This window comes from Cupressus sempervirens, chromosome 5 (assembly GCF_028749045.1).
Source record: "Cupressus sempervirens isolate cs-2001-9-10 chromosome 5, ASM2874904v1, whole genome shotgun sequence".
Classification (NCBI taxonomy): Eukaryota; Viridiplantae; Streptophyta; class Pinopsida; order Cupressales; family Cupressaceae; genus Cupressus; species Cupressus sempervirens.
The window spans coordinates 551295005-551309657 of record NC_143122.1 but is presented as its reverse complement, the minus strand read 5'-3'; the positions used below and the strand labels follow the sequence as shown (position 1 = coordinate 551309657).

The 14653-nt window shown below is 34.8% G+C and overlaps 1 protein-coding gene across 3 annotated transcripts in view; it reads right to left on the bottom strand.

The window, feature by feature from the left end:
* The window catches only part of LOC149557122 (zinc finger (CCCH type) helicase family protein), a 289450-nt gene that overhangs the window by 76329 nt on the left and 198468 nt on the right, over positions 1 to 14653 (bottom strand). For all 3 annotated transcript variants that reach the window (XM_089831842.1, XM_089831844.1, XM_089831843.1), the window contains exons 8-9: positions 13741 to 14024; positions 13519 to 13638 (exon numbers count right to left, since the gene is read on the bottom strand). In XM_089831842.1, the coding sequence (XP_089687968.1) occupies positions 13519 to 13638; positions 13741 to 14024 (404 nt within the window). The remainder of the gene's footprint in view (positions 1 to 13518; positions 13639 to 13740; positions 14025 to 14653) is intronic.

Here is a 14653-nt window from a genome sequence, read left to right as displayed (position 1 = left end):
AATATAGGTTTCCAATCCAAGGAATAGAGGATCTACTCAATCAACTAGAGGGTGCTTCCTACTTCTCAAAAATTGATTTAAAATCAGGTTACCATCAGATAAGGATAAAGCCAGGGGATGAATGGAAAACAGCAAATAAAACAACAGAAGGTTTGTATGAGTAGCTTGTTATGCCATTTGGATTAAGCAATGCACCTTCAACCTTTATGAGGTTAATGAATGAAATTTTTCAAGACTATAATGGAAAGTTCTTGGTTATCTACCTTGATGATATACTGATATTTAGCTGTAGTTTGGAAGAGCACCTTAAACATTTGAGCATGGTATTCAAAAGATTACAAGAACATAAACTCATTATCAACCTTGAAAAGTGCAACTTCTTTCAAAAGGAACTTACCTTCTTAGGATTTGTGATCTCTCAAGGCACTTTGAAGATGGATCATTCAAAGGTTGAAGCAATAGTTAACTGGCCTCTTCCTAAAACACAAAGTCATGTTAAAAGCTTCCATGGGTTAGCCACATTTTATACGAAGTTTGTGAAGAATTTTAACCATGTATGTGCTCCAATTTTTAATACCATTAGAGGGAGAAAGGTCAAGTTTGTGTGGACAAAACAAGCCAATGATGCCTTTGAATACCTTAAATCTAGGATTGCACAATATCCTATACTAACCCTCCCTGATTTCAACAAGGTTTTCACAGTGGAAACAAATGCTAGCAACCTAGCTATTGGGGCAGTCCTAAGTCAAGATGGCAAACCAGTTGCATTTTTCTCAGAAAACCTAAATGATGCCAAGAAGAAATACTCCACTTAGAACTTTATGCCATGGTTCAAGCTCTTAGAAAATGGAGACATTATCTCCTACCTAAGGAATTTGTAGTTTTCACAGATAACCATGCACTAAGCTACCTAAACTCACAAGATAAGTTGAATGTCAGGCACCTTAAGTGGATGGAACAGTTGCAGGCATATTCCTTCAGCATTAAGCATAAAAAAGGTCAAGCCAACAAGGTGGCTGATGCATTGAGTAGGAGGATCACTTTGGTGCCGCAAATCCAACTCCAAAGCATTGGGATAAGTGTTCTTAAGGACCTTTATAAAGATAATACTGATTTTGGCCATATTTATGAGGTTTGTACTACATTGGTAGGCAGGTATAATACTGATTTCTCTGAATTTCTCATCCAAGATGGCTTACTTTTCAAAGGACGTCAGTTATGTATTTCTAGATGTTCTATGAGGGATAATATTATTAAAGAAAAGCATTTTGGGGGAATGAGTGGACATTTTGGTCTAGATAAAACATTAGAGGCAGTTAGGAGGTATTACCATTGGCCAAAATTGCAAAATGATGTAAGAAAATTTGTGGAAACTTGGGTCATATGCCAACAAGCCAAGGGAACATCCACTAACCAAGGTCTTTACCAACCTCTTCCTATACCTTCTAGGCCATGGAAAGCTATCTCAGTGGACTTTGTTATGGGACTTCCAAAGACAAAACAAGGGTATGATAACATTTTTGTTAGCAAAATGGCACACTTTATGCCCCGCAAGATTACTCATGATGCATCACAGATTGCACAATTATTCTTCAAGGAAATTGTTAGAATTCATGGGTTGCCTGAGTCTATTGTGTCAGATAGGGATGCCAAATTGACATTTTTGGAGAACTTTGCATAAGAAGTTGGAAAAATATTTGCAATATAGTTATGCTTATCATCCTCAAACGGATGGGCAGACAGAAGTCATAAACAGATCTCTTGGCAATCTCCTTAGGTGTTTGACAAAACAGTACACTCAAAGTTGGGATCTTTTGTTGCCACAAGCTGAATTTTCCTTTAATGATTCCTTGAACAGATCCATAGGTAAAACACCCTTCCAAACAGTCTATGGCATGCACCCCAAGGGTCCTATGGAGTTGAGGAAACTTCCAAATGATTTTAAAATCAGTGCTAATGGAGAAGGGTTGGCAGAGATGATAAAACAAGTGCAAGAACAGGTAAAGGACAGTTTGGAGGAATCAGCACATTAGTATAAGGCAATGGCAGATAAGAGGAGAAGAGAGGTGCATTTTAAGGTAGGTGACAAGGTATGGGCTTACCTAAGAAAGGAGAGGCTTCCCAAGGATCAGCACACCAAGCTTCACATGAAGAAGATAGGACCTTGCACAGTACTACACAAGTTTGGTGAAAATGCCTATGAAATCACTCTCCCACCATCCCTTTCAATTTCTCCTATTTTTAACATTGCTGATCTAACTCCTTTTAAAGGAAATACTGATGTGATAGGTACTAATGACGAGGAAGAGACACATGCTGATTGGTTGCAAGAACTTCCACCAAGCCAACCACTTCAATTGGAGAAGATCCTTGACACTAAAATCTATAAGAAGACCAGACACAAGACTTATTTGCAGTACCTTGTCAAGTGAAGAGGTCTTCCTGACATTGATGCCACTTGGACGACAAACCAAGACATCAATAAACATGGTTACACTTTGGATCAACAAGCCTCAAGTGGGAACTTGAGTTCCAAACAGCCTATGCAGCATGGTGCAGGAGCACCCCATCAAACCAAGGAGTCATAAGGCCTTCTCCCATGAAAATGAATAGTTTTAAGGTCTGTTTTAGCATGTTTGGTTGTTTTTAGGCTTTCTTGCATTTAGAACCTATTGTGTGAACCCTTGAACAACTTTTGTATTTCTATAAACTGGTTGATTCATGAGGTCATAGGGGTCTAGTAGTCTCCTAGGGTCTTGTTAGAAGTCATAGGAGGTGTAAGAATCTTTAAAAGTCTTTATAAAGTCATAAAAAGCAAAATAAGTTGCAACATCTATGCAATAATATGGACTTTTGTTTGTAATGGTTCCCTCCAATGGTCACAACCTTTGAAAATCGGTTGGACTAGTTGGAGGAAGGTCTTCATAAGCCCTTCCAGGCGGGTGGAAGACATACATTGTACTTTTTCTTTGAAATCAATAAAGAAACCATCATTTTTCTTGCAAAAAGATTGTTTTTTCATGCATTATACGGACTGTATGGATCAGGGGTCTAAAGAGTTAGTTTTTATTGAAGCCTACAGAGTCACCTTTCCAATGAGCCTAATCTGAGCTCTTGATTCGCTGGGAGGTTGGAGATATAAAGTTTTTTGTAAAGTTGCTCTCAAACCCTAACCACCTAGGGTTTTGGAAAAAAATGCTAATTTCTCCAATTTCCACCATTGGAAAATTCTGATTTTTGGTGGAATGGGAGGTTGTCAAATGTACATTAAGATTTTGGTGGTTTCTAGGCTGGAGCAGATGGTGGCTGTACGGAATTTGCACAAATGAGTTGGCATCCTCATGTGACAATGTTACTACATTATGAAACTCGTTGATTTGCATGCCTCGAGGTTTGTGCCAGTAAGTGAAACTTTGGAATCTGCCTTCCCTTGTCCTAACCTAATCATTGGATGCATTGGTTTGGTCTTTCTCACTAGATTTTTGGTACTTCCTTTGTTAAGGTGACGTAATTGGGGCAATTAGGCTTGTATAATAGTCCAATTTTGGAAGGCTTGTAAATGGCTTCAGCACTTGCCCTTTTGGGGATATAACAAACTCAATAAAGGGTACTTGGAATGCTAATTAGTTCCTGAGGTCTTTGGGAAGATATTGTACTTGTTGCCTAATTTTTCTTTGGAAGGGCTAGTAGCCTAGATGCTGCACTATCAGGACAGAGTCATGAAATCTGTGTTTAGGTTGCTGTTTGGCCTTGATTCTTTTCTTTTGGTGTTATGTTGAACCCCTTAACATGCTGATCAACCTTATCTGTGAGAATCCACCATTCATGGGGTGTGAAGCCAAGTTTGCTAGTGTAAAGTTGTATGAATTAATGATGATCCATTAGTGTTATTGTTGTGTCAAGGTGTAGAAGTTTGGGTGTATAATCTGTCCTATTGGATTGATATCAGCATTGTGCTTATTTTACCCTAACCTCTGCATCAGTATGGTTGTTCCATGCCAATCTAATTGGTCTTTAAAGAATTCTTTAACTAGATCTGTTGTGTTTTCCTGCTCTTCATAGTCTCGTAGCCCTCTGATGACGATATTTGTTGCTTTTTCACTTCTTTCTTTTTCCTCTCTAATCTGCCTCCGAACTTGTTTTACTATGTTGTCATTAGAAGTGTTTGCTGGCCCCTTTACTATGTTAGCCCATAATCTAACTTCTTCGATTTTCTCTCTGAGTTGGTTCTCTTTTATTTCCATATTGGCCATGGCATCTTGAATGTCTCCTTACTTAGCCCCTCCTATTCCTGCGATACTTGCTGCTGTCCTCTTTTCCCCTGCTTTCTTTAACAATATTAATTCATACTCTCCTTTTTCCATATTAAATTGCAATTTTTGAATTTGTTCTCTAAGTGACTTGACCTCCACTAGTAGTTTCGAATTATATTCAAACCCAACCAGTTGAGGGAACTTACCTTGTTTGGAGACAATATCAATAGATAATGGCAGATCGGTAAACTAGTGGATGTTGACATAGATCTTGGCATAAACACGTCTTGATATTAAGGCAATCATAGGGTCAATGGACAAAAGTTCACCAAAGGCACTTGCTAAACCTTTAAAACATCCTCGTTCAAATATTCCAATGGGAATCCAAGAAGCTTAACCCAAACTAGAGAAGAGCAAAGAATGATTCATTTAAATCAAGGCTTGGCAACCATTTTTGAAGGGCTAAAGCATATTTTCCAACAATCAAAGGTTCCCCATAGAGAGCATGCGATAAATCTTTTGCATTAGACAATTCAAGAGACAAGAATCCTTTGGGTATGGCAGCAATATCTAGCTGACCTTTCAAACTCCATTTTCTTTTAACATAAGCCCTAACCATGTCTATGTTTGGCCTCAACCCCAAGAACTTCCCTACCAACATTGACGCCATAGATGAAATAGAGTGGTCAATTAACTAGTCAGGAACAAGAATAGAGAACTTACCCATTGAGTGATCTCAACTATTATTCACCTCAGCAAAGCCTGACTTGTCGCACGGTTTAACCCCAAGCAAAAAGGACCATTTGTAATTCTCCAACAAAGCCTTTGGCCTGGTTGCTTGATCCTTAAGGTAAGTTGTGTTAATGTTTAACGTCAGAAGAAGCAAAACATGAATTAATTGATATTCTGAAATATTGCTGATTCCACAATCACAGAGATATAAGCATACATATATGTATATATATAAATGTACATATACACATATATATGCTTACATCCCTGTAATAGTTCATGGCTTAAATAAGCAGTATTGAGATCATGTTGTTGATTTAATCAGTAGACTTCATAATGATCAGGCAATTATATTTACCATGCCTTGAATCGGGTCTCAATACATATTGTGCCTTGTTTCTATCAAGTGTTAACCCTTATCGGGCCTTGATTTATTATTGGGCAATAATATATGTTAAGTTTGGTAGCTACTTAAACTAACATGCCTCCAAAGAGGCATGTCCCTACGTGGCTCTTGGGCCACGTAGAGACATGACTCCGAAGAGTCATGTCTTTACCCTTTTTATATATCTATATAAACTGCCATAGGGAAAGTATCGATTACATGGCATTTGAGTACCTGCAGTCAGCATCAGTATTGTGAAACATTACTTACTGTTATCAACACTATTTCATTTGTTACACAACAATCCAATGCTTCAACTACTGCTGAAGGAGAAAGACAATCAAATATATTACTGAGGTCGCAACCAAAGATAAGTAAATTTATTCTGCATTATTTAAATTAGAAATTCTCTCCAAGTATTCATTTGTGATTGTTTTATCTATTAGAGATCCACAATACTTAACATGGTATTAGAGCCCTCCTGATAGGAAAACTTTTGCAAAATATTCATTCTAATCTGAATTTCAAAAGTTAAAGAAAGAGGTTTTAAAATCATTAAAATGGTGAATCACGTAAGAATAGAAGATAGGCTAGATGGAGCATCAAATTTCTCATCTTAGAAAGTCAGACTATTAATTGTGTTAAGAGAGATGAAATTAGAAAATTAAATTGAATCAAATTTATCCATGCCTAAAAATGAATCCCAGAAAGTAACATGGAAAAGGCATAATAATAAAGCAATGAAGATCATCATAGACTCAGTAAAGGATCATATACTTCCATCTATAGCTAATCTTAAAACTGCATTTCAAATGTTCCCCTCTATTCAAAATACATTTGAAATTAACAATATAAGTAGATTATTAACTTCAAAACAAGATCTACTTTATATAAACATGAAAAGTGGAGAATCCATAACCTCATACTTCTTAAGAATTACTGAATTAAAAGATCAACTTGCAACTATGCAAAGCCAAGTGGATGATAATGAACTAAGCATGATTGCTCTTAGAGGTCTTCCTCTGTCATGGGAAACCTTCATACGAGGTTTAAGTTCATGACCAGAACTTCCAAAATTTGATCGACTAAAGAATGAATGCACTCAAGAGGAGTCTAGACTATCTTCCAGAGGTCTAAGTTCAAATCAAGAGGGAGACATCCAAGCATTATACACCAAATCAAATAAGAAAAGAAAGTTTAAGAGTAACAAGAAGGATTTCAACAAAAATCACAAATCTCACAAACAACAGCACTAGTCCAAAGTTGTATGTTTTAAATGTGATAAGCTTGGTCACTCTTATTATGCATGTCTAGAAAAGCAAAAAATTCAAGTAGCTTTAGCAAAAGTTAAAGAAGAAAATATTGAGAAAATGAATAAAGAAAATTATGCATTCCTCGTAGCTCTCTCAAGCGAATTAAATACTAATCACAATACTTGGATCATAGATAGTGGAGCTTCTCGTCACATCACAGGGATTTAAGGATAAGTTTGAAACCTTCTCAAAACATGAATCAGAAGAAGTAACCAATGGAGATAATTCCTCTCACCCTATTAAAGGAATCGGTTCTTGTTCTATTCAAATAAATTATGGGATCACACTTCAACTCAAGAATGTCCTATATGTACCAGGGATCAAAAGAAATCTTGTCTCCATCTTCGGACTTGCTGATCAAGGGTACAGAATTACATTTCAAGAAGATAGAGTCCTATCTTGGCCTAAGAACTCAACAATTAAGAAAGCCATCTCCATTGGAATCAAAGATGGAAGTCTTTATAAGCTTTGTAATAATCAGAACCCTAATTTAAACTTAACCCTTAGTAATGATAATCAAACTCCTCTAAAATCTAGCATAGGAGACTAGGTCATCTTAACTTTTGAGCCTTATAATCTATAGGGAAAATTGTAAAAGGTCTTCCTAATCTGAAAGTAGATCATTCAAGTATTTGTAAAGGGTGTGCATTAGGTAAAAATGCTAAATATTCCTTTCCCAAAAGTGATCATAAATCTAAATCCATTCTTGAATTAATTCATACAGACCTTTGTGGTCCTATGTCAGTTCCCTCTCTTAATGGATGTCTTTTCTATATAATTTTCATTGATGATTACTCTAGGAGAACCTGGATCTATTTTGTGAAACATAAGGAGTCATTTGAGGTCTTATCCAAGTTTAAAGAATTTAAAACCTTAGTTGAACCCTAAGGTCTGACAATGGAGGTGAATACACATCTGATATCTTTAAAAACTTCTGTGTTTCTATTGGGAATAAGAGGGAGTTTTCTATACCTTATAATCCTCAACAAAATGGAATAGCTGAAAGGAAAAATAGATCTATCGTTGAATCAGCCAGAGCTATGTTACATGATCAACATCTTCATTACTCTTTTTGAGTTGAAGCATCCAATACTGTTGTCTACATTCAAAATCAATGCCCTCACTACATATTAGAAAACACCACTCCAGAAGAAGTATTTACAGGCATTGAACCAGATTTAAGCCACTTGAAAATATTCGAATGTCCACTCTATATTCATATACCTAAAGAGAAAATAACCAAATTGGAGCCTTCCGAGAAAAAGGGAATATTCATTAGATATAGTGAAACTACAAAAAGATACAGGATCTACATTCCTAGGCAAAGAACAATTGAAATTAGCAAAGATGTAATATTTGAAGAAGACATAGCCTTTAAAATTTCTAGTAATAGTGATGAATCCATTTCAAAAGAAGATCAACCTACAAAAATTGAGAGGGAGGATAATTCTGACTTCTCTTCCATGTCTAATCATATAGAAATTGAAAACATCAACAATATCAATAAGAAGAGACCCCTTCGGGCTAGAAAAATGTTAGTGGAAAATCAAGTTGAACTAGATGAAGTAATTCAGGAAAGCAAAAGGACCAGAAATCAATCTTGTTATGTTGCATTACTATCTAAACTCATAAAATATGAACCGACTAATGTTGAAGAAGCACTTTCACATCAATCTTGGAAGGAAGCAATGATTGAGGAATAGAACTCTATATTGAAAAGTGATAAATGGGATGTTGTACCAAGACCTAAGAACAAATCAGTTGTTTCTTCCAAATGGTTGTTCAAGATTAAATATGTTGCAGATGCTAGTATCGAAAAATACAAGGCAAGATTTGTAGCCCGAGGTTTCTCTCAGAAAGAAGATACTGAATATGAAGAAACCTCTGCCCCTGTTGCTAGGTACACTTCAGTCAGAACAATCCTAGCAATTGTAGCATCCAAAGGATGGAAAGTACATCAAATGGATGTCAAAACAGCATTTCTCAATGGTAAGATTAAAGAAGTTTACATTAAACAACCAGAAGGGTTCAATACCTATGACAGCAAGACTCATGTTTGTAAATTAAAGAAAGCACTTTATGGACTCAAACAGGCTCCCAAAGCTTGGTATGAAAGAATATATAATCACCTACTGAAATTGGGATATGCCAAAAATGAAGCTGACCCAAATCTATACTTCAAAACTGAAGGTGATGATATGGTTATTCTTGTATTATATGTTGATGATTTGCTAATTACAAGTGAGGAAGATCTTATAAAGAAATGTAAGCAAGAACTCACTAAAGAATTTGAAATGAAGGACTTAGGGTTACTTCACTACTTTCTGGGATAAGAAATCTAGCAACAAGACAATTGTATTATACTAAACCAAGGAAAATACACAGTTGATATCTTAACCAAATTTGGAATGATGGAATGTAAACTTGCTGCTACACCTATGGAAATAAATCTACACAAACTAAAAGATGATATGAATGAATCTGAGGCTGCAGATCCTACTTACTTCAGACAAATTATTGGATCCTTGATGTATTTGGTCAATACTCGTCCATACATATGCTATGCAACTCACACCTTGAGTCAGTTTGTGTGCTCCTAAGAAGATAAATTTACATGCAGCTAAATACATATTGAGATATATAAAGGGTACTATTGGAATGGGAATCAAATATGACAAAGTCAACCTCAAACTACATGGATATTCAGATTCTGATTGGGCTGGAAGTTCCATTGAGCGAAAGAGTACTTCAAGATATTGTTTCAGTCTTGGATCTGGTATGATTTCTTGGTTTTAGTCGGAAACAAACTTCAGTAGCATTGAGTTCCACTGAAGCTGAGTACATTGCATCTTCCTTAGGTGCTAGAGAAGCAGTATGGCTATAAAAGTTGTTTTCAAATCTCTTCAAAAGACCTTTGAAGCCCACTGTGATTTATTGTGATAATCAAAGTTGCATTAAGTTTTCTTCTAACCAGTGTTTCACAACCGCTCCAAACATATTGAAATTCCATTTCATTTCATCAAAGATATGGTTACTCGAGGAGTTATTCAATTGGAATACATATGTACAGATGATCAAACAGCTGATATCCTTACCAAGCCTCTTGTTCGATCCCCGGCAGTCGTTGTAGTATAGTGGTGAGTATTCCCGCTTGTCACACGGGTGACCCAGTTTCGACCCCCGACAACAACGCCAAATGTTTACCACATAGATTAATTGATTAATGCATACAAGCAATAGATAAGAACAGTAGAACTCCTTATATTGTTCGCACATGCCAAAAGATATTACACTATGCTTTTGATGATAAGATGATTACAATGCTTCCCGAAGGGGGTATATATACTCACCGAAGGGCCTTTCAAAAGGTTCCCGAAGGAACCCGTCGGGCACAAGTCGGTTACATAACAAATAATGCATACTAACCTACCCGTCGACTCATTTACAATTATTTACTGACTACACCTCTTGCTAAAGTGAAACTGAAATACTTCAAAGAAAAACTTGGTATGATTAATTGTATTGACAAATTTTTGAAATAAAATATTTATTTCATTTGAGTTTATGTCTCTATCAGTTACTTAGTAGTATTTGATATGTAATGAAAGGTGACAATCTTTCATGGACATATTCATTTGTAAAAAATTATTTACAAGGTGACGATCTTGTAAATAAAAAATATATTATGAGCATCTCTAGACATTGCTTAAATGCAAGTAGAGATTTTATGGGCATCTCTAGACATTGCTTAAGTGCAAGTAGAGATTTTATGAGCATCTCTAGACATTGCTTAAGTGCAAGTAGAGACTATGTGAGCATCTCTAGACATTGCTTAATTGCAAGTAGAGATTATATGGGCATCTCTAGACATTGCTTAACTGCAAGTAGACATTATGAATGTATCATGGACTTCTCTAGACATTTCTTAAGTGCAAGTAGAGATCATGGAAACTTTATCACTATAGATATCTCGAGACATTGCTTAAGTGCAAGTAGAGATCATTTGCTATGTTGATTATATGATGATTCTGACTTAATTAATGCTTTACTTATCCCTAGCTAAAGAGGGAGTGTTAATGTTTAGTGTCTAAAGAAGCAAAACATGAATTAATTGATATTCTGAAATACTGTTGATTCCATAATCACAAAGATATAAGCATACACATACGTATATGTATATAAATGTGCATATACACATATATATGCTTACATCCCTGTAATAGTTCATGGCTTAAATAAGCAGTACTGAGATCATGTTGTTGATTTAATTGGCAGACTTCATAATGATCAGGCACTTATATTTACCATGCCTTCTATCGGGTCTCAATACATATCGTGCCTTGTTTCTATCAAGTGTTAACCCTTATCAGGCCTTAATTTATTATCGGACAATAACATATGTTAAGTTTGGTAGTTACTTAAACTAACATGCCTCAGAAGCGGCATGTCCCTATGTGGCTCTTGGGCCACGTAGAGACATGTAGAGTCATGTCTTTACCCTTTGTATATATATGTATAAACTGCCGCAGGGAAAGTATCGATTACATGGCATTCGAGTACCTACAGTCAGCATCAGTATTGTGAAACATTACTTACTGTTATCAAAAACATGTCATTTGTTACACAGCAATCCAGTGCTATGACTACTGCTGAAGGAGAAAGACAATCAAATATATTACTGAGGTCGCAGCCAAAGATAAGTAAATTTATTCTGCATTATTCAAATTAGAAATTCTCTGCAAGCATTCATTTGTGATTGTTTTTATCTATTAGAGATCCACAATACTTAACAAGTTGGACTGCCACAAGTACCAGCCTTTCCTCCTGATTCAATGGGAAAATCACCATCACATGGATCCCCAAGAATCAAATCTTTCCCTCCATCCACTTCCTCTTTTGACTTTATCTCATCTTGTCCTTTCTGATGCGAGGAACTCTGCCCGAGGTGATCAGCACAACTAGCAGAGCCCTTGGGGTGCCCGCCATCACTGGTTTTCTCGCTCACTCCCCATTCACAGTTTTTTGCCCTTTTTTATGTTAAATGTTGATATCATTATATTTGTCATTATGTTAAAAATTGATACCAATATGTTTTGTGAGTTTTCATTAATAATTGTGTCATTAAATTGCGGAAAAAGAAAATGGAACTTATATCGTGAATGAATACTTTTGATAATGATGAAAATATTTGAAGAATTTCATTTATTTCTAAGGAAATTCAGTGACTTGCTGTGATTGGCTTATTTGAATTAATGACATACTTGTATCATGTTAGATATTCGTTATACATGAATTGATGGAGGTTAACGCTATCATGTTTAATGTTGATAACTTTATGAAAGAAAGTTTAATTCTAGTACGTTAATTTTTCTTTATACTCATCTTTATTGTTGTTTATGCTAAGATTCAGTCTTTAATTACTTAAGTTTATTTTTGTGATGCAGATGAATCTACCATGAAATTAGTGGTAAGAATATGAATTGTGTGTGTCAATGTATTATTTCTTACCTTTATCATGGCAATTATTCTATCTTATGGTTGGATGGAAAAAGCATATCCTAAGGTGGATTTAAGGATGTTTCTCATGTAACATAGGATATGTTCCCATTTTAGTATTGCAACTTCCAAAACTAAGTCTTGGATAGATATAAGAAATTATTCATGAGTGCCCTGTTATACAGTGTGTGTGATTAAATAAATTTGCAGCCCATACATGAGACTGCCACTGCTCTTACTCAAAGAAATCCTTCTTTGATAAATCTCTGCCACCATGGTTTTCTTTGGACTTGCCAATCCATTCTTATATACCGATTGAACCAAGTGCTGTGACTTAGACATACCAAACATTTCAAGATGGAGATTTAATATTAATGGTGCAATTACTTTTTTTGACGGTTGGTCTTGTATTATATCAGCAAAGATAATTGCTATCATATTATCGAAGACAAAGACAATTGTCTTGTATTACCGAAGACAATTACTTATGTCATTTTCTATTGGTTTTATTATCAAGTTGATAAGGTTATATTACTTGATTATTTATGGAAAAATACTATTAAATAATTAACATTGTTCATTAATTGTTTGTATTGATGATGTTATTGATATTATATTATAAATTGACATAATTAATTAACATTTTATTCTTTAGTATAAATGATTGATCAATATTATGTTAATTATTCATTAATATTATATTAATACTAATTAATATTCTTTTTGCTCATCGAATTAGTATCTTAAATAAATAATAATAAATTTATAATTTTATTGCTCATATGTCAATATTGGATCATGACAGCAATGAATGGATGAAAACATATATCATAAGTTGACAGATTGAATGTTTTTTGGGTTTTAAGAAACTGAAAACATAATTAGTAAATCAAATTATAGATATCATATGCAGGATATTAATAGTTACAACTTATCAAGAAGCATGTAAATGCATCGTACCAAGCTTCAAAAGGATCAAATGCTGGAGAAGGAAATTATTTTACTGTTAATAAGTAGTATCCACATGGTTTCAAGGAATGAATAATTCAATAAACACATTTCTATCTCTGAAATTTCCATTTCGTTTTTATTTATGGTGTGAAAGTTAAAATAATGGTATTCTATTTTATCTCAAAAATCAACATTTCTTACATAAATCCATTAGCTTATGAAAAAAACTGAAATAGAAGATCTGATTATGTCAGCCTATGGATTCCATTCAGCAATATATATAAAGAAAAATCTACTTAATTTATGCATTTGTTTATTCATCTTAGTTTAAGAGTGCACAGAGATTCCATTAAACAGAATAGGAAAATAAAAATATAACCATAATTACTTTGAAAATGCGCTGCCAAAACTGGACTGCACAGAGATTTGCTGTTAATGTGGTTTCATTTTGTGTGGTACCAGAAGATCCATGTTCGTCCTGGTAATAGCTCTCCACGTAGCTATTAAACTGATAAATGAGAGACAGTGTTGGGATAAGAAAGTTCAAACTTCAAAGATATTTTTAAAAATTTGTAGCACAATATGTATTCTGGTCTATAAATAACCATACCAATGATTGCTCGCCAAATGGTTGCACTATAGGCATTGGCCGTGAATCCATCAATGAACCAATTACAGCACCTTCTCTAAGAAACCCACATTGGCCAAACTTAATGACAAGCATTGAAGCCTCCAAGGAAAGTGGTAGATTTCCAAGCAAACGACCATATAATGTCGGTTCAACCTTTTGCCTGTGATCAGACGATACCTTAAGAGCACCTATTGAAACCAACGTATCTGTAGCATCTTCAACAGTTTCTCGAGGAGGTGGATCAAGTGCTTTTTGAAAGAGGACTGTAAAATATTAAATGATTAGCTAATTATAGATCAATTGAAAGCAAGAAAATGCAAACATTTTTCGGCTATTTACAGTTAAAAACTTAAAGCAATGTAATGGCTGATTGTAAGGATAAGAACTTCAATTAAACAATATAGATAAAAATACTCGTACTAGTGAAAGACAAAAGCCAGACAGCAACAGAATAAAGTACACTATGTAACGAAACTATTAAAGTATTACATATGGCATTCTCGCTAAGAATAATAATAAATAAATGTCAAAAAACCATAGGAGGCAGTGCAACTTCAATTGTAAACCGCATAATCTAGATTGTCAAATAGGCCCGCATGTGACATCTCGTATAACAATGTATACATTGAGAATAATGAAGTATCTCTCACCATACAAGGTTGAACTCTTTATGAAGAAAAGTATTAAAACAATGAATTAGATTATGTACTGAATGATCAATCAAGATTCTATGAACAAAGAGGCATTAAAAAAACCATGAGAAAAGAAAATAAACAGCTGCAAATGCGAAAAAAACAAAGAGTACGTACAAAAATAACTCAAGAGAACAAAAAGATAACAAGACACTACAACAAAATACAATCTTAACTACAAAAACCATAGTCATTCCATT